Raw genomic sequence first — 21,245 nt, forward strand, 5'->3', positions numbered from 1 at the left:
ATCTTCATAATGGCTGTAACGTTTGAAATATGTCGCTGATCTGAGTAGAAACGTAAACAGAGTGACAATGAAATTTAGCCGCTATTCAGTCAAACAATTGCATTACGTCAGGAATTTGGTATTCATCGCTTCTTGACATGATTTATAGATAGAAATGTTCATACAATTTTACAAATTAATAAACTAAAGTTTTCTTTAAATGAAAAGTGTGCCAGCCCATACAGATGATGCATTGTAACTTTGTCGCCTTGTAGGAGTGACCATCGAATGTAATCATCTTAAGTAAATCCTGTCAATAACCACATAAGAAACAGCTATCAAAATGAAGCTTATGGAGTTTTCATCAGAATTATTACGGTATTTAAGGGCAAATCCAGCTACTGTATTGTTTAATTAGATCTTTTATCCTACATTCTCGAATTTGAAATGTTTTCTCAATGCAAATTTATAAACAAGTCTGTGATATTTGACATCTAAAAGAAATCACGTCATAAAACGTTAGCTTTTGATTTTAAAAAATATATATATTTCAATTAATCTCGCAACTTTAATCCTTGCTTGTCGAATAGATAGTCATCTAGAATGCAATAGGCTCTAATATTCTTTAGAGTTTACTCAAGCGATTTAACATTTCATAAATGTCATTTTAAAATGAGATTTTAAAAGGTTTTTTTTATTTGACTTCATTCTACAAAAAAAATGTCGATATTGTATTACTATGAATGGCACAGAAATCAATATGCAAGGTGGGTGTTTTATAGCTATAAAAAAATCGGTCAAATTGTCATAAACCATTTGCAATTTCATAGAAAAAGAATTAATTGGTCACTAAAATTACGGGCTGTGGTATAGGGTAAACAATCTTTTGAATTATTATAATAATATCTAGTCATAGTGACGACGCCATTTCGATGTATCCATTCATATGATTGATTAAAGTTAGAATAATACATAACTCAAATGAACTTGGGTGAATAATATGTATAAAAGCTAATCAATTTCGATGTATTCAGACATATGATTATTTAATGTTGGATTAATACATTAACTTAAATGAACTTGGAGCAAATACAAAAAATAATCATTAATCCGCTTTATTACACTAGTCGCCTGAACAGAAAATAGATTAAAATAAGTAAACATATATGCCTTTGTGATATTTCGGTTAAAGAAGGTGCTATATACAAAAACGCTCGTACATTGGTACTCAATATCACATACATTTCAATGGTTGTTTTGAAAATTGACGAGCGTAAACTGGATAGATACAACAAACGAAAAAGAGAACATAAACTTTCAATTTAACACCAATTCGAACATAAAGTTCTAAAATGCCCATTTAGGTAGGTAGGTAACTAGGTCCACAGGAAAACTGAATGAAAACTAATCAATATGCACATCAGTGTTCGTCAATATGTATAGACAGGTAGTGATTTCACCGAATAATTATAATGTCGTTTCCAGTATGAAAAGAAAGCATTTAATAGAAATAAAAACATTAACAATTGTCAATGCCCTTTATACCATAATACGTAGGTTCCAAATTGACAGAAATACATCCTATGTAGTCCCTGATATTTCAAAAGTGAACACAAAGATCTTATTGGGCGTGTCTTCTCTGACGTCCGAGGGCATTTTATTGAGATAGTAAAAATGACATATATAATTAATATAATGACACAATCAAATAATGTAAACATGAAAATTCTATAGAAAACGAAAAGGAAGCAATGGAAATGACACATTTCAATAAATCACCCTTTCGCAAAAGGGCTCTAACACCATTTTCTATATCTAATGTCACTCTCATAATTATCGGGTATTCATGCATTTGAATGAAAAGGGCAATAAGGATTTGATATGTATATATGCTTTTGTAAAATCGAATCCGGTCAAACCAGCGCTGCTTACAGTGTTGCAAATATTTGGTGAGAGAAACATGAACTGAACCCTGACTAACGATCATGCAAATTGTTTGCATATTTTACCAGAACTTACATACAACACAACTACGAGTCAACAATGATATCTAAGGTTAGGACGGATGCATAGATACCTTTTAGTAATTATGTTTAAGTACACCTAAGAAGTGATATATAGGCATACAAATAATCACTAGTTTAAACAGGGTCTGAAACTTTAATCATAACGCATTAATTCACTTCCGTTCAAAATATACTCTTATATATTATCATATAAGAGTATATTCTGAACGGAAGTGAATAAATACATTATGAAAAGGGGGTTAAATGCTGAATTTATCTTTAAGGTTTAAGACTCTGTTTAAACTAGTGCTCTTTTGAAAATATTCAAAATATCCTTTTGGATGTGTTCTCATTGTGATCGTGAAACCTTAATTTAGCACTTTAATTATACAAGAAACTTTTGAAACTGAAGAAAATTACTAATTCGCTTGCTCCTGTATTTTATCGACAACAAATACTATTTGTCAGCGATGGAGAATTTTATATCGCAACTATGGTTTGCACCAGCTGGTATACAGTAGAATCGAAACATCCCAGATAACTTCATGGACTAGGATTAACATACACATATTTGAAAGGGCACATTTGCTGTTTGTTGCGTTTAAATGCATGTAATCAGTCAGCAAAATGATCTATTATTTTGAAAAGTGTAATAATGCATGGACGACGATTTAAGTTTAGGATCGTTTGATATTGGTAAAGAATATATATGTATAAATTGTACCAAATGCTTTACCTCTTACCCCTTTTGGTTTAAATTACTTCTTAAAGGATTTGTGCAGTCATAAATGATAATTTCAGTTTATGCTGGAAATGGCTTTATTAGCACGTGTAGAAACCTCTCCGTGCCGCGCGCGACCGGAATAACCTGTAAGCCGTCAATATCGAGGTCAAATTTTCTGACCACCCGATTATGCATATTTTCTAGCTCTAAACCGTGTGACGTCATAATAGTCCGTGGCTTATAGCTATACATCAACGGTTACAGGAAAAGACGATCAACGATTTTTAATGATAACTTTTGAATGAAGTTAATCGTACAATAACTTTGGCTCGAATGTAAATAACTAAAAGAGTGAAATTCGATGTTTCAAATACTCTACTTTATGCTCTAATAGCAGGTATCTTCGTGTAATTATGAAAGAAAATCCGCACAGAAATAAAAAATTCGGATTTTTTTTTGTAGAGGAGTTCAGCAACGAATTAGCTTTAATTAGATAATATTTTCCTGTAGTTTTTGATGCATTGTGAATTGCAAAGTTTGTGACTGTAAAATGAAATGTTACGTAACAAGTAAAAATATCCTTGATTAAAGCATCGATGATATGATGCTTGACTTCCGTACACACCCTGACACCGATGATTGATCATTACAAACATTGTGTTGTGTGTTGCTAACCGAATACATTGAGATACATTTATTACAATTCTGTAATATGTTTCAATGTGTAGTAGAAAGAATTTGTTTTTGATGTTATAAAAGATCAGAATATTGAAATTAAGCAAAACTAACTATTTTTTAGACAGTGCGGTCGCTTTCAATTTTTAATCGATATACGAATAGATACACAGATATAGATATATAATTAGCCATGCCTTTGGTTTGATGGTTATGTAATACCTGGACCAAGATGTTGTTTACCTGTACACAACGCCATTCAGCGAACTCACCTGTAATTATCGGGTATTTGGTATTGTCTTACTGTCAATCAGGTTAGGACATCCGTTAAGTGGATTGTGATTTGAATTATGGAAACCCCGTACATCTATGCTCTAGGTTTTTTATTGTCACCTCCATTTTAAAATGAAGATGTAAAAGAAAATGGAAATAAAATATCTCTGATCATACCTAGGAATATATATTACGTATATATATATGTCGTACACAGGTAAAACAATAATGGAAGTTGACTTATTAAAAAACAAAATGGTTCTAAGAACTATTTCAAGTAAAGTTTTAACCTTAAAAATTATTCCAGTCAAGTGCTGTAATAACGGAATCATTAGTAAGAATTCTAAGCATGTATTTTCACCGTTTCGAATCTACATGTACATTTGTATAGTCATACAAGAAGGGCTACAGCATTACCACACTAAATATACTTATTTGAATATCACTAAGTATGTTCATCTATCACACTATTTAAATCTCGATCGGTATGATATACAAAAAGATCAACAATGAATAGGCTATTTTAAGGATATATTAGCATAATTTTGAAATAATGATTTTTTTAAAAAAATCTACATATATACTGTAATTTAAAAACATACATCAGAAATATCATTGATGTATTTCTGCTTTTTAGTAAACGTTATGGATAAAGTTTCAAAGGCAACAATATAGATATACATATTATTTTCGGTATAAGATCGGTACTGTTAATTTTTCCAATATCACATAACTGACAACCGTCCACATTTTATTTTTACTCAAAAACTGTGCCGTGTTTGCATCGTTATGACAGAAGTTTGAAATAGAAACACGCATTCTAGATATATTCATGCTTAGTTTTGTGATTTTAGATAGTGTTACATTATACTGGTTTTTTATTACACAGAAATTTACATAATATGCTATCTAAATCTCAGTCCAGACTGATCCGAACACCATTGTGATATCGCTATCAAATTTGACTGTTTATCTAATCTAAAGTTAGATATATGCTTGCTTGAATGTTTGAAATGGTGTAAATGGAATGTTTTGAAACTGAAAATATCTACGTCAAAAAGCTAGAATAACCATTTACTCGAAAAACTCAAATTGTAGATACGTATATGTGCTGTATAGATAGATAGTACTAGGCTTACCTTGTGTAGCCGCGGACTACTGTGACATCACAAGACCACATGACCGCCTAGCTCATTATCTCTGAACCGTAGTCGACACTACCCGTAAATCACAACCAAAACCAACCAATAGCACTTAAAGCTAGGCAATTCGTTGGGTGGGACTTGATTTTTCATTCATTCAAAGCAATATCCTGACGTATTATCAAAAAAAAATTTTGGCTGCACAAATCCTTTAACTGTGTGTGAGGTTACATAGGTTTTTGTTTTACTAAAAAGGGCAGTATTTTTCGTATATCACCCTTCACTAAATGTTAACGTTGTATTTGAATTCATTTTTGAAGTATGATTTGTTTTAATTGACAGCCATGATGTCTGAATCCGAGATCCAGGGTTTTGTAGCGTTAGACTACGTGGTGTTTGTGTCAATCCTCCTGGTATCTGTAGGAATAGGTGTATACCAGGCCTGCTGTAAACCTAAACAGGACACCATCAAACAGTATATACTGGCCGACAGGAAGCTCAACATCCTACCAGTGGCCATGTCAATGACAGTCTCTTTCCAGTCCTCCATCATGTTACTAGGCAACCCAGCAGAGATCTATGTGTATGGGATACCCTTCATGTGGCAAGCAATAGGATTGTTTCTCTCCAATTTGTTCGCCATGTGTTCCATCATTCCTCTCATCCATCCCCTAAAAATCACCAGTGTGTACGAGGTAGGTATATCCATTCAATTAATGTTCCTCCTGATGCAAAAATCAGAAATTAACATTGGAAGAGGAGGTAGTTTTTCAATTGTCAATGAATAATCAAAATAAAGTATATAATAGAATAGAGTTTGGTTTTTTCACCTGCTGTTCTCCAAAGTCAATAGGAAGACCAAAACACCCTGAGTTTTTGTCCCTTTCACAATGGAAACAATCGAGGATTACGTTTATGTATTAATTGTGACGTATCTGATGACATATTTGACATTTCATTTTTATTTAGTATTTCCAGCTTAGGTTCCAAACCATTGGACCTCGAATAGTGGCAAGCAGTATAGGCATTGTATTCAATGTAAGTTACATCATTTCACATATATTGTGTTTGGTTTGCTGTGATATGAACGATAACAACCAATCGATTGATAACATTTTTGAAGCAAATCATTTTTGTTCTATAGTCTTAAAAGGATGGTTTAATTAACCCTTAAATCAAATATGGCTTAATGAGCAAATATTGTGGATATAAAGTTCGCGATAAACATAAAAGTTGTAGGTACCGTCTGCTGCGCATTGTAATCAAGCGTCTTCTAAGATATTAAAGCTGATGATGCAAGTTAAGTTGAAACCATGTATTTGAGATTTGAATAACTCAATTGAATGGGTTTTTTTTTAATTTGCATTGTCAGCTTTGATGTTATTTTCCACAATGAAAATGCGACATCAATTTTCTTCTCAGATTGTCTATATGGGTATTGTTCTGTTTGGACCTGGGATAGCTATTGAAACAGGTATGTTATTATGTTTCTTGGACATTTGCTTAAAGATCTCATCAACATCTGAGATCATCTAAGACGGCCTTCCGATAAACGTTATGTATGTGCGAGTGTGTAGGAAGTTGTGAGATAATCTGTGTTAAAGGACTTAATTAAATGGCTTCTTGTGAAAAACATCGTTTAATTTATAACGCGATAACATTATATTAGGCGTCAAATCTCCCTTGTAAGAGCATTTTATTGAAGCAAATTTGATGTCTTGTCACAAATGACCAAATCTTGATCACTAGGATAAGCGCACAATTGCAAATGTTTAACAAAGAGTAGAAAAATACTCGAAGTTTAGTCGCCTTCAGATTATTGCAATGTGTTAAGTGATATATATTACCTTCTCGGTTAGCGAAAAATTCTTTTAAGCTTTAGAGTCAAACTAGTAATCCATAGCTCCCAAGTTCGATCCCTAGCGGACGCAGTGATTATGTTTATATTGTAAAGTAATTGGTTTTGTTTCTTGGCATTAGTTACAGGTTTTCCTATGTGGGCCTCTGTATTAGCGGTCACCATTGCAGCCACCATTGGAACAGCAACGGTAAGTACCGGTCTATTATTCCACAGTTATATGTATATACCATAGGTAGTTGTACATGAATATCGAAATAATAATCAATATTTACATAACTTTACATGATCAATAATGAACATTTATAACAAATGTGGAAAATAATACTTTAAAGTTTTCACAATGCAATTTCGGATTTAGGTTTTCGTTTATACATTGTATATGATATTGTATTTTATACTGATATATTAAATTATTTTACCATATATGGATTACTTTCTATAATCGGGTATTCATATTATATTTGCAGGGAGGTATGAAGGCGGTCGTGTGGAGTAATGTGTTCCAGTTCCTGGTTGTCTTTGCTGGAATATTTAGTATTATAATACAGGTGTGTCTTCAATACATTCTGAAACCGAAAGCCAATACTGTTCCTTATAGAAACACTGTTGATTGGTCGATTTATTACGCTGTACGTGCTGTTACCAGCTTAGATTATTAAAGGACGGCCTCCCTGTATGCAATGCGTGTCATGGATGTTTATATGTTTTGGGAGGCTGCGGTATATTTGTGTCATGTCTTGTAATAGTCCTTGGCGGCATGTGCTATAAAACTATATTACAAGAAGATACAGTACGAATATACCGCAGTCTCACATAACACACAGCGCGTATTTCACACGCTCAGCACACCTCTTATAAGGAAGGCAATCCTTAAACGACCCTGTTGTTAATGAGATGTTAATTTAAATTAACCAATCAAATAAATAAACAAATATTTTACGTATAAACATATCAAATAAGACTACATGATTTGTAAATCTCTACATGTCTATCCAAAATCGTTAAAACCTACATGTATTTTCGTAGAGTACGATTGAGGTGGGTAGTATACAGTCTGTGTGGAAGACAGCGTACGAAGGAAATCGACTGGGATTACCATTGTAAGTAAGCTACATGTATATCTATTAATATTGATCTTATTTTACCCAATTTTACCCTAATGCCCGTTATTGACTGAAAGAAATGCAAGACATTTTATCTCTAATTCACTCAAACGTGACATATGACGTATTTCAGCACGAGCCCTAACCCTACAGTACGTCACTCCTACTGGACGCTCATTATAGGATCATTTATCTCCCTTACTTGTCAACTTCCTATGCAGACTACCACCCAGAGGATCTGTTCAGTCCCTACTAGGAAGGATGCCCGAAAGTAAGTCACGATTGTTAGGGAATACGATACTCAAAACGTTATTCTAAGAAGAAATTACTAGGTATAGTTTTGAATTTTAATTAAGTATTTAGAAATAACGTCGTTAAATTAAAGATGCTCCACCGCCGACAGAGTATAAATGATACTCATCATTTGAACAATAATTGGTGTTTAATCGTGTATATGTATATCTAATTAACACAAATCAAAATATAAAATATTTTGTTTTGCTTTTGGTGCATGCGCAACCAGTAATTCATTCCATATAAGATATAGTGCCAGGGAATTTTTTCGGGATGCAATTAATTATTTTTTATATTTTAAACTTAAGTAAAATTAGAAGCTCAAACTATTCAATGGTGGTAATGGTGTGAAGTAAATAACTTTTGTAACTGAAGAAAAATACCAAATCGTCTGCTCCTGTTTTTGATAGTGAAAAAATACCATTTGTCAGCGGTGGAGCATCTTTAACTTTTCTATTACTGTATTGTATTTAGTTTCCGATGTAGCCATATTCAATAGGTATAAGAATATATGGTTGTTTTTGGCCTATTTTGTACCTGGTAGACATAATAGAGCGCGATCTTGAACGAATTATATTCTAGTAAAATATACATGTAAAATACAAACAATAAACCATATAAGGAGAAATCATGGATGCAATTAATTATTTTTATCGAAGATGATTTATGATAGATATTGTCAATATTGACTAATTTCTCACATTTTCATGATTTATACAGTTTTAGAAGGATTACTTTAGCAGCTACACGTATAGCTCTTAATGATAAAACCAACTCATTATTCCAAATACAAAAATTTCATCAATAAATTCAACTTTGTGGCGAAAAAGGAACTAACCATATTAAAGTTCTTTCGTCAATAAGTTTAGATGTCCTTCCAGAGTGGTAATGGTATCGGCGGTGACCACGGTCGTCAACTTCCTACTCTCCTGCAGTGTGGGGATTTTCGCCTACGCTTTCTTCTACAAAACCAAATGTGATCCTTTGAAGTCAAAAGTTATTGACAACCCAAACCAGGTATATTCTTAAAAGTAACATTAAATATTGTCTTGGCTCCATGCTGAATGTTTTGTATGTAAAACTAAGCTTGTTTTCCGATCCCGAAATGTGTTTATTTACTGTATCATATGTATCAATATATGAATAAAATACTGTTTAAAATAAAACATTTCATTTTCATGTACAGATTCTGCCCTATCTCGTGGTTGTGCTGTTCCGGGATATGCCGGGCATGGCGGGGATATTTATGGCCGCAGTTTTAAGTGCTTCGCTCAGGTACTGTAGTTAAAACCACGTCAAAATGGTTAACATTTTATATCAGATTATCACGAATTTAAATTTGAATCAGGAACTATGAAATGTAGATGTAATGTTAATGAAAATTAATTAACCATTTTCCATACATCTCATGTTTTTGTTCTCATTGGAAACTGTCACATACCGAAATCATTGTGAATGATCCATATGCTAAGAAAATAAGAAGTCAGTCTTGTCGGATTATGAATTTTCACAGTGCCATCACATCATTACTGAGCAGTCTATCGGCACAGACGTTAGTTGACATTGTCCGACCACTGGTCAAGGATATCAGCGAGGCAAAGGCAACTCTTATAGCAAAACTATGTGGTATGACTTAACATTTTACATGTAAATAAGAATTCAAAATAAAACAACTCGTGTGAAATTAGCGTAAATGGGCAAGTGATTTGGATTTACGTAAAATACGTTTTATATAGGTATATAAAAGGAAAAACTATTTAAAAAATCTGGTATTGTTCTCTTTGTATTTACTTAGTATGAAGCAGTGTTTTAGACTAAATTTCACATTATTATCGCAATCCATTATCGTATACAAAAAACTTTGATGTTTTTTTCCCCAGATACTTACGCTCCATCACTTTCATGGTTCATTGCGGTCATCTGAAGTTGGGGAATGCGATTAATTCCGGAAGAGATTGACATACACAATAACACTTGAAATAACACTTCATAAAATGTCATTTGACGATCAATGTTTTGCTGTTCGCTATCGATAAGAAGACAATGGTATTCACTTTTAAGCTTGAAAAATAAAGTAATTTTGACAACTGCGGCATTTCATTTCAGTACCAGTATACGGTGTGGTTGGAATAGGTGTGTCCTTCCTGATTGCAAAAATAGATGGTCCTCTATCAGAGGTAGGTATTGAGGTTCATTATCTGAGGCTTGTGCTGTACATGTATGCTGCACAATAACTACTAGGGAAAATGCACGAGCCCACTAGTAATCTTAAATGAAAATTAGATATTCACAGTGAACAGTGACACAACAAATTATCAATTTTACATCATGGTCAATTTTTATATTTTGTGTCAGATTGTTTACAGCATGCTGTCCAGTTTTGGTGGAGCTTCTGCTGGGATGTTCTTCTTTGCGGCCTATTGCCCCTGGGCAAACAGTAAGGTAATCTCTTTTTGCAGGGGAAACTTGCATTCATCGAGAAACAAATATTACTAATATCTCGAGTTTTTTAAATTTCTTCTTGGCCAATATGATTGTATCTTTAAACATATGAACAAATTTTCGAACATTATGAAAAGTGTATCATTGGGTTTTCAAAAAAAGAATATAATGTCATAAGATTTATGAAACCATATCACGACAAGACAATTGAAATCAAATGTGGGACTATTTTCCTTTTGTATACTCGGTCTTAGTTCAGCAACACTACAGTGAGATGCATTTCATTTCCAGGTGTTAATTACGGGGAAACTGAGTGGTATATGACTGATGATGGGGATCACCCTCGGACAGGGTTTCGCTGGTCGATAAATGCATCTCAAACAGTTGATAATGAATGGTTCTTATTTTTAATCAAAGGGGGTCATAACGGGAGGAGTGACGGGAATGGGACTGGTGATGTGGATCGCCCTCGGACAGAGTTTCTCTCCGACTCGCATCAGAGCACAGACCTTACCTCCAGTCTCCATGGACCAGTGTTTGAGCTATAACCAGAGTCTTTTGCTAGGCAACACCACAACGCTACCACCTGACACCACCTCTACCTTCTTCCAACCAGACCAAGAACAAAAGTACTGTTAATATTCAGAAATGTAATCGTACATTGAATCTATGATCCAACAAGTCAACAAGGCCTTATGGATAATACTGTATCTTTGGTGTGAAATTTCAAAGCGTGTAACCTTTTAATTTCTATTGCAGCGAGGGAATCGACGTTCTCTACTCCATATCCTACTTTTGGCTGATTCCACTATGTATGTTGACGACAATCGTTGTGGGGTCTTTCGTGTCTGTTCTAACTGGTACGTGGCTACAAAGAGCACAAAGTCATAATGTATCTTGAAATAACACACACAATGTAATGCACCCCTCTTTGCAAATAGCCATTACCACAAAAACCTCCAATGAGTAATGGTTATGTAGAAAACAACTTAGTATGGATTTTAGATTTAATGAGTGACAGCCTGCCAGCTTCTTGTTTTTGCGAATCACTCCTTTTTAATTGATCAATTCTTTTATCAACATACAAGTTTTTTTATGTTGATCAGGACGACCGGACCCTGCCGATGTGGATGTCCGTTACATACTGCCTTTCTTTGACCACTGTTTTCCCTGCCTCCCTCGGGCAGTACGGAAACGTCTGTATGGGGGAGTCAAGTTTGATGAGGTGGGTGGATTTATATAATGGTAGTAAAATGCTATACAAAGCATGCATACATATACGTGTATATCTTTTTAATTTGACAGTTTTATAAAGTTTTCAAAGTATCAACATTTACAATGTGCTAACATCCAAAACGTGACTCTCTCTCTCTCTCCCTGTATCTCTCCCTGTATCTCCCCCCCTCTCTATCTCTCCCTGTATCTCCCCCCTCTCTCTCTCTCTCTCTCTCTCTCTCCCTCTCTCTCTCTCTCTCTCGTCCAAAATAGTTGTTTAGCGTACATATTCATGGTTACTCTGAAAGATGTAGGTTACATTTAACAAATTTTGTAGTACCAGATATGCTAGTATTATGAATAATAATACACATAATATCTAAATGAATATATACAAGTAACTACAAAACCATTTTTTTCGGAGAAAAAACCCCCATTTTCTTTATACTTAAAAGAAGAAACAAAGAAGTAATACTAACCGTGTCGACGAAATAGATTGCTAAATGTTCAAGACAATACTCCCCTTTATCACGACATCCATTAAACTGGTATGGTCTATAACTTTCGCACTTTTTGTCATAGTGAAAACTGTTTAAGTGTTATACATATTTTTCTCCGTCTGTCTGAGTTTTTAAACTTTCTAATTTTACCACCTTTTATAAAGATGCAGCACTGGTAGTATTTTTAATTGTAAAAATAAAAAAAAATAACGCAACAATCTAGAAGTAACAAGAGAGTTGTGAAACCAAGAGAAAATGTCAATAATTTTTTATAAACGAAACATGTGGTCGATCTCAGCAGACTGGATCTACAAAGAAAATAACGCTCGCACATTTTTAATAACATAATAGTGTTTAGTAGTGTCAAAAAAAACAACTTTATTTTCATAATAATGATTATAGTGTATGTAATATGTATTGTTTACATGTGTTTGGACAGAGGCAAATCTGGCTGCAGAGTTTGGATGTGAAACAGGTCGAAATTGACGGACATAAGACTAATGCAACATTGGAATCGTGATGACATCATATAAGAAATATCAAAGATACTCGAAACCTGTAAACAGACCACACACCGAACCGAATAGAACACCAACAAAACGGAAGTAACACAGCGCACTAAAAGTTTTTCTGCACAAGGAAAGAACGACCGTGCGATACAGTTTGACACGGCAATCGAACTGAAAAACAGCATTAGGTGCAGTGCCTGTTTACAGGTAGTGAACGGATTCAGAATTTACATGAAAAAGACTATAACCAGTTCATGGCAAAATTAAATCTTATGAAGGGTTGTATACACCTGTTTTGACTAATTGCGCCATTGTTCACGAACGATGGCTGCAAGACGTGGTGTAAGATAAGGAAGTAACACTTTTCACCAACTTTTCTAATTCCCTGCTACGTACAATGTATGCTGCATACGAGCATCTCATGTGGAGCACGGCACATATTTCTTTGTGTTCTCGCAAAGCATATAAAAATATTCACAAAGGCGTCTTTTTTAGTTTAAAATGTAAATTATGCTACAGATCTCCATATGTGATAAAAGCCAGTAGGGAGAGTCCCAGTAGGGACGAAGTCAACTTCGTTGATAGGAAGTGAATATCAGTATTTAACAAACACAAACACTTCGCATATCGCTTATAAAAAATATAGGATCGCAACTTAAAGTACACACGTTTCATTATATCTCCTAATGCGAACGCCGTCAGTTGTATGGATACTTTGCCTACCAAGATAGGAACAACTTATTTGTTTAATGACACGATTATGGTATATACAGTGACACGGAATGTATGACACGGAATTGTAACATATAAAAATGTTTCCACCGCTAATGTGCAGGATGCTGACAAGGTGTGCAGCCCATTTTAGGATGGATGGCAGCAAAATCCTGTAAGAATGTGTTAGCACAATACAGTGTTTTATAGAAACAATTTAGTCGTCTTATAGGGACATCATGAGCCATCGGACTGTATTCATACTACAGTGAAATGTTCGGTAATTGTCAGGGATACTTTGCTTACATTTAACGACTTGCTAATTTCACTAATGTTCAGTTAAATGTGACAAAGTACTAGTACTGTCAACAACCAATGTGTTCGAGCTACTTAAATAAACTACCATGGATCATTGATATGTCACAGTCACGCGCCATTTCATACATCATAGGTACGTATATACCTTTAGCTTTGCCCCATAGATCTGAATCTTGTGCGAAATCGTGGGAAGAGAAATCAGTTGGTGTGTTTTGTGATGTTCCCACGCCAAATCAAGGAGAAACTTTTTTGTAGAACGAACGAACAATCTATAACCTAACCGGTAAGCTATTTTATATTAGTATACACCCGGTATAAATATCAGTACCTACTTGTGTGAGTGTGTTACGAAAGCGATTGCTGATGTAAATATTTTAGTGGTGGACTAAACTTGTTATCAACATTAAAGTATTTTTCACATTTTCGCAGATTCTGATTTGAAAAAAAAAACACCATGTTTTGACAAAACAACAAAACGCAATTCAAAGTGTGAATTTGCATCATACTCAGCGAAAAGGGAAGGGCTCATTTGGTATGAGTCGGTTTATTATGTGTCATTTAAAGTTATATGTGCCGTGTGTTTCATACTCACGAATCAAGAAGAGCTTTTGATATATGATTCAACAAGAAAAGTTACCAGAATTTTGAGAATAACAATACATTCAAGGGAAAGGTTTTAATTTTACAAGTACAATTAAGAGCTGGAAATGATTTCGGCAGTACTGCCAAAACTCATTATATGACAGAAAAAATACAACAAGTGTTAGTATCGGCCGTGACCTATCAACTAATGTCGCGGTTCAGTAGCTACCGTGATAGGTGAGCAAGCCGATACAGTAATTAGACAATTGAAGATAGATAGATTGATTTTGTTTAACTATATAGATAAGAATTATTTGAGGTGCTTGTTAGTAAGAAAAAGTATGACCATAAGACACTACCCTGATGAACTCAATGTTTTGGATAGTGGAATTTAAAATTCCAATATCGATTCGATTATGACGTCACAACACTTATATTAAAGGGACATGAACCTTAAATAAATTGTTCTGTATGCTTAGATATGGTTTTGAGATGTTTATTGAATATTTTATTACAATGATTGGTTATCTAAAACGACAGGAAAACGTGGGGAATACCTACCTCAAAAATGATAAAAATAGACTGTGCAGTGCATTGTGGGAGGTCACTAAAGTTCAGCACTACTATACTTTCGTTACAAAATTCGACCGGGCCGGTTAAAAATACAGCAAGATGGAATTTCCATTAAAATTATTTTATTTGACACATTTGCACAATAACTGATATATATTACTTAGTAAGGTATCTGACACGTCTTAAATAAGCATTTTACTCAAATTTACATGGTTAATTTAGGTTTATGTCCCTTTAAACTGATGTTTCTAAAAATGATCCGAGTCCATAATGATGTACATCGACCTCCCCATAACTATGGGATTAGTGGAAATTTTTGTCTTATACGTACATTTGGATTTCCGACAATAAAATGTCATAAGCAGAAACGCGAACGTTTAAATAACATTCATTGTACATCAATGGATTTGTTAGGAAGTACGGATACTCATGTGAGTTATTTTAGCAACAGTATAGATACAAGCAACGAGAGAATTTGCTTTTTATAAATTATGTGTAAAATGGTAATCAGAACCTATTCTTAAATGAACATGAAAGTTATGTGGATGCACGTGAGAACGGGAGTATATTGTAGCTTAACGCATGAAGTTATTAAAAGCAAATAAACTGTAAAGCGGTATCTAAATCGATTGGAATTAACAAGATGGAAACAGTTTTCAGATTTAAACGATGTTTCAACATTTATTTTGAATGAACTTCAGCATTCCGGACAACTTCATGTGTATAGATGACAAAGTTCTTGCTCGTCCATTTTAAATTTGGCTTTCGGAATCAAAATGTGGCTTCCGAGGGATCAAACAATGTAATTATATATAGTAGTTTTCGCGTTATATCGCGAAAGTTTCGCGTAATAACGAAAAAGTTTTCGCGTAAAAACGCGAAAGGTTCGCGTTTCGCGTCATAACGCCAATGTTTCGCGTAATAATCGCGATATTTTTTCTCATTTTTCTTCTACCAAAATGAACGCAATCGGCTTTCGTACTTTAATGCATGTATGTAGATATATAAAAAGAACCCGGGGGTCACAAAATAATCTAAAAGAAATCCGAGCGTGGGCCGCTTCAACTTTTTGACGTTTTTTATGATATCATGCAATAGTGGCTTTGTTGAAATTGTTTGCTTGTTTGATTAACGAACGTCCTATTAATAACAATGTTCATGTAAGTACGGCCTTCCGTGTATGTAGTGTGTGTGTAGTGTGCGGTGTGTGTTTTGGGAGGCTGTGGTATGTTCGTGTTGTGTTTTCTTGAATAGTGGAATTCTTGCCCTTTTTATAGTGATATATCACTAAAGCATGCTGTCGAAGACACAAAGCAACACACCCCACACGGTCACATTATACTGACGACGGGCGAACCAGTCGTTCTATTCCCTGTATGGTGAGCGCTAAGCGGGAGCAGAAACTACCACTTTTAAAGGCGGTGTCAAGGGAGACGTAAGAAAGAAGAAAGTAAATTAAGAAAAAAATGGAATGAGTGACCAAGAAGAAGATGGCCGGAGGAGGGTTTTTCTAGAATACGCAATAGGCCGGGATCTAGGGGAGGTTCACGTGCACCCCCCCCCCCCCCCACAACTTAACGAATTAATCTTTTTCTGAAGCCTTATGACCCACTGATAACGAAATCGAGAAGTAACATTGTATAAACTGGGATGAATTTCCGGTTATGACGTCATTAAGATGGCTGCCATCTCGAATTTCACTAAAAATTAAAAAAATAGTCATAACATTGACATTTTTCAACCGAAGAAGACAAACGAGGCATCAAAATGACCCCAATAGAACAAAAATACATATCAGGACCATATTATCCAATATATGTAGTTATTTCTACGCAGGAAATGAAAATTCGGATTTTGAGCTCAAAAATAGTTATTTTTAATCAAAGTTTTCATATTTGGCTTGACGCATCAAAAATGTTTTCCAACAGCAAACAAATATTTCTAATAAGTTATTTGACCTCTTATCAATCAGTAAAAACAACACCAACAAAAAAAACATGCTAACATTGTATATTGCTCCGGTTATGACGTCATCAAGATGGCCGCCATTTCGAATTTCACTAACAATTGAAAAATAGTCATAACATTAGCATTTTTCAACCGAAATAGACAAATGAGGTATTAAAATGATCATTATAGAACAAAAAATTCATATAAGGACCAAATAATCCATTACAAATAGTGATGTGTACGCAGGAAATGAAAAAATAAGATTTTAAGCTCAAAAATGGTAATATTTTAGCAAATTTTTCATATTTGGCTTGACGCAGCTATAATTGTTTCCCAACAAGAAACTATTATTCGTAATCAGCTATTTGACCTCTTATCAATTAGTAAAAAACAACAACAACAAAAATATATAGAAATGCAAAAGAAAATTATTGTTACACCATCATTTGGTTTACAAAACATCACCGGGTGCGTATACAGGGTATATGATTGCTGTTTTTTCCAAACCGCTGACACTACTGTTTCCGGATGTCTTAGAATTTCCTGAAGATAACATTGGCAATTGACGATTCATATCTTAACACATTTAAATTTTAAGTTGGCTTAATATCTAAGTGGGACATGACGATTCCCTAACATAATCCATTTTCATGTTCGAAATTTCCGAAATTTGTTTCTTTTAGAAATAGCACATCCACTGTTAACTTTATTTTTCTGTGTATAACGTAAGGAAATGTCAGATGGTTACTGCAATATCACATATTTCTTTCAATAGTTCTTAATGATAAGCATTATCGTTGTGCGTGCTTTCTCGCCAGAATGTCGATGATCTGATGAGCTGATGTGACATTACATTATCGGTTTACCATCGTGGTTCTAACTTGTCAACCGTCCATGGCCAGAGGTAACATCAAGAACATCGGGATCGCGGATGTGGGAGCTCATCCTGTTTTTAACCTAGTGATTCACATATCGTATACACTTTATGATGTTCCAGACTTCTCCGGTAGGTTGGAAAAGACACCAGAGCCACATCCTGCGAAGGGTTGAGTTGCTTCTCCTTAATTCGTATGAAACACAATTCCTCATTCTTGTGAACCCTCAGTGACCATAGAAGGCACAGGTGAATTCTTTGAGGTCATAAATGAGGTCTACAGTGAAATTCCTCTCTTTGCCAAGTCTGGAGAGCACTACAGAAAACTTTTTTCTGGAGAGTCTTCAATGGTGTATCCACCCATACACCAGATGCGACACAACCAGTACCTTCAAGGGACTAGGGAAAGTCTGACCAATGAAAAACATTTAACATTTATAACCTCATTAAAGACCTCGAGGACATCACCTGTGCCATCTATAGTCGCACGAATGTCCACAAGGTTGATGAATGGTGCTTGAATGGTGTAACTTTCTGAGAAGTCTGCAAACAGCATATACGATATGTTAGAATCTGTAGGAGATCCTACATCCCTGAACCTGTTGTTCCTGATATAAACTCTGGCCATGGATCGGTCATGAAAGATGACAGGCTAGAACACCACTGGTAATGTAGTGTCACATCAGCTCATCGACATCGAAGACGACGCTCGACGAATTGGATACTGATATCTCGATTACTCTGATTCGGACAGCATTTACCAGCTACCAGACATGCCGAGTCACGTCAGAGGATAGTGCAGTGAGGCGGGAAAGCACGCACAATGTTAATGGTTATAATTGAGAACCAGTGAAAGAAATATGTGACATTGTGGTAACCATCTGACATTTTGCTTATACTATGCATAGGAAAAAAAACGAAACTGTGACTTGTCCTAACCTAGAACTGTCAACTTTACATTCATGTTTTCCTACTTATAAATCGCCAATAGTCAAACTTATTTAAAGGAACTTTATTACACCCTATGTCCATAAAAACAAATATTCAGTATAACGCAACCGGTGATTTTTGTAAACTTAAATGGTATATCACATAATTCCTTTTTAGGTAATCTCTATATATTTTATTGTTTTACATTTATAACTGTTTCCTAAACACTGAGCCAAATATAAATTGTCGCCAATAGTCATATACAAAACTTGGAATTTGTCAAATTTTATCAAACTTATTTAAGGAACTTTTAATACACCAGGAAACTGTAGTGTCCAGAAAAATAGCATATACATGTACCAAGTATACGCACCGGGTGATGTTTTGTAAACTTAATGATGGTATAACAATAATTCCTTTTTGTATCTCTATATATTTTATTGTTTTACTGAGTGATTAGAAGTCAAATAACTGTTTACGAATAATAGTTTGCTGTTGGTAAACATTTTTGCTGCGTCAAGCCAAATATGAAAAAATTGCTAAAAGATTATCATTTTTTAGCTTAAAATCCGATTTTTTTCAATTTCCTACCTAGAAACTACATATATATTGGATTATATGGTCCTGATATGTATTTTTTGTTCTAATGTGGTCATTTTGATGCCTCGTTTGTCTTCTTCGGTTGAAAAATGTCAATGTTATGACTATTTTTCAAATTTTTAGTGAAATTTGAGATGGCAGCCATCTTGATGACGTCATAACCGGAAGTTCATCCCAGTTTATACAATGTTACCTCTCGATTTCGTTACCAGTGGGTCATAAGACTTCAGAAAAACATTGGTTCGTTAAGTTGTGGGGGGGGGGGGGGGGGGGGCGCACGTGGACCCCCCCCCCCCCCCCCCCCCTAGATCCCGGCCTACAATCATCAGGGAATGCGCGTTTCAATCCAAAGCAACATCAAAAAACTGTCTTTGCGTAGCTAACCTTTAATTTATGTTCATCGGTCTATTACGTTTTACTTAGCCCGAGATACTCTGGTCCTGACACCAGACTTTGACATTATGACAGATAGGCAAAGTCAAGTATATGACGGCATAACTGACACCCAAAACGTGACCTTTATGACGTCACTAATGTTGACGTGGTGACGTCAACTGAACACCGTCAAAATGGCTGTTCCATCTTCTGGATTAAATCGTCGTTTGTAAACTGTTTTCCTGGTCTAGCTTAAACAATGTTACCGCAGAATCCCTTAAATGAGTTGATAATGTAAATAAAAGTATTAAACTATCTTCCTATGGCATCTATGGTCTATCTAGATGCCAGAGCTTTGCAGACAATCATCTCATAATGCGCTAGCGCGCACGTTTAGTCAACTGTGTTGCAGAGATCATATATACATGTAGTCTTTTACAATTTAGATGGAGTAAATACAACAAAAATGCAATAGAATACAGCACGTCGTGATACTTAGGTATAACTTGGATTTCCATGGACCAGTCATTACTTTAAAAAATGTCAGAATTACGGAGAAAACAAATCCTTCTTGAATCACAAACGAAGACTTTTGGCACGTTACTGTACATAGTGGTATCGATACAACTGCTGTATGCCTACAAGTCTGCAAATGGAACACACGGTACAAGACATTCAGTAACATGCCAAAAGTTAGTATCTTAAAAGAATTTATCTACACTTTCAGCTCATAATATTTGTATAATTTTCTGATAGTTTTGTTTTCAAAATATGTATCTTTTTTGTGAATTACTTACACTTACATGTATGACGTCATTTCCTCCTTTGTTTTTGCGTGGTAGGCCTAATGAAATACGGTTTTCTCAAAAAGTACATTAAGGAAAATTATTTAAATATTATTAGCTGAAAGTGTAGATAATTTTCTACAAGTATGCTAATTTTGATTAAAATCCGCGCCTAGATGAGATCAGGAAAAATCTAAGAAAAAATGTAAAAATATATAGTACATAGAATATATATGGAAAAATAAAAATTACGAAGATTTTTGTTCACACGACTAGATTGATTATAACGGCAGTGATAGTAAGATGCAATTAACGATCTTAAAGCTAGAAATTGGACTAGAATGACATTGCGATTGACACAAATGTAAATGGCACCAAAGTAGCCTACCTTTTCATAATTTTCGCGCGCCAAACCATAAAGCGTGTTGATGATCGAGACTGCGTGGTATGTTGACCCGGAAGTGCTAACCGTGATCTGTCAACTGAGTTTTATTTTAGATCCGCTTTCATTTTAATTTTTATCACATGATAGGCCTAGCTACATACTCTAGAAAAGTGTAAATTCTAACTATGCTCAATTTACTCCACTTCACGTCAAGCATGATTTGACGATCAGTCTTTTTCCGATATCGTTTGTTGAAATATTCTTTTACGCGCTTTCAAGGGATGATTTACAGTGGCTGCAAACTAAATGATTTTCAGGTAAAACAGACGAAGCAAGTTATTAGCCTATAGATACAAGCAATAGTTAAGTTATAGTCCAATTTAGGACTCCATCCTGTTTGTGGTGATAAGATAGCATCTAGCATGTGATGTTCATCGTG

General features: G+C 34.7%; 2 protein-coding genes across 2 annotated transcripts in view; both read left to right on the forward strand.

The window, feature by feature from the left end:
* The first annotated feature begins 6,793 nt into the window (after positions 1-6,793).
* LOC138324567 (sodium-coupled monocarboxylate transporter 1-like) lies at positions 6,794-13,530 on the forward strand. The gene is made up of 13 exons (XM_069269617.1): positions 6,794-6,847; positions 7,128-7,208; positions 7,687-7,760; positions 7,897-8,034; positions 8,939-9,074; positions 9,244-9,332; positions 9,571-9,683; positions 10,164-10,234; positions 10,413-10,499; positions 10,917-11,128; positions 11,259-11,359; positions 11,606-11,724; positions 12,654-13,530. The coding sequence occupies exons 1-13, from the start codon at positions 6,794-6,796 to the stop codon at positions 12,732-12,734; spliced, it is 1,356 nt and encodes a 451-aa protein (XP_069125718.1). The 3' UTR covers positions 12,735-13,530.
* A 7,388-nt stretch (positions 13,531-20,918) lies between these two features.
* LOC138324415 (leucine-rich repeat serine/threonine-protein kinase 1-like) overlaps positions 20,919-21,245 on the forward strand; it is a 55,393-nt gene continuing 55,066 nt past the window's right edge. The window contains exon 1 of the mRNA XM_069269480.1: positions 20,919-21,123. The gene's annotated coding sequence lies outside the window, so the exon portion shown is untranslated. The remainder of the gene's footprint in view (positions 21,124-21,245) is intronic.

This window comes from Argopecten irradians, chromosome 5 (assembly GCF_041381155.1).
Source record: "Argopecten irradians isolate NY chromosome 5, Ai_NY, whole genome shotgun sequence".
NCBI lineage: Eukaryota > Metazoa > Mollusca > Bivalvia > Pectinida > Pectinidae > Argopecten > Argopecten irradians.

Excerpts from the sequence above, each read along its gene's own strand:
- LOC138324567 (XM_069269617.1), top strand. The coding sequence starts at position 6,794 with ATGTGGGCCTCTGTATTAGCGGTCACCATTGCAGCCACCATTGGAACA. Across the intron at positions 11,129-11,258 it reads CAACCAGACCAAGAACAAAA|CGAGGGAATCGACGTTCTCT; the intron begins GTACTGTTAATA and ends TTTCTATTGCAG. Across the intron at positions 11,360-11,605 it reads TTTCGTGTCTGTTCTAACTG|GACGACCGGACCCTGCCGAT; the intron begins GTACGTGGCTAC and ends TATGTTGATCAG.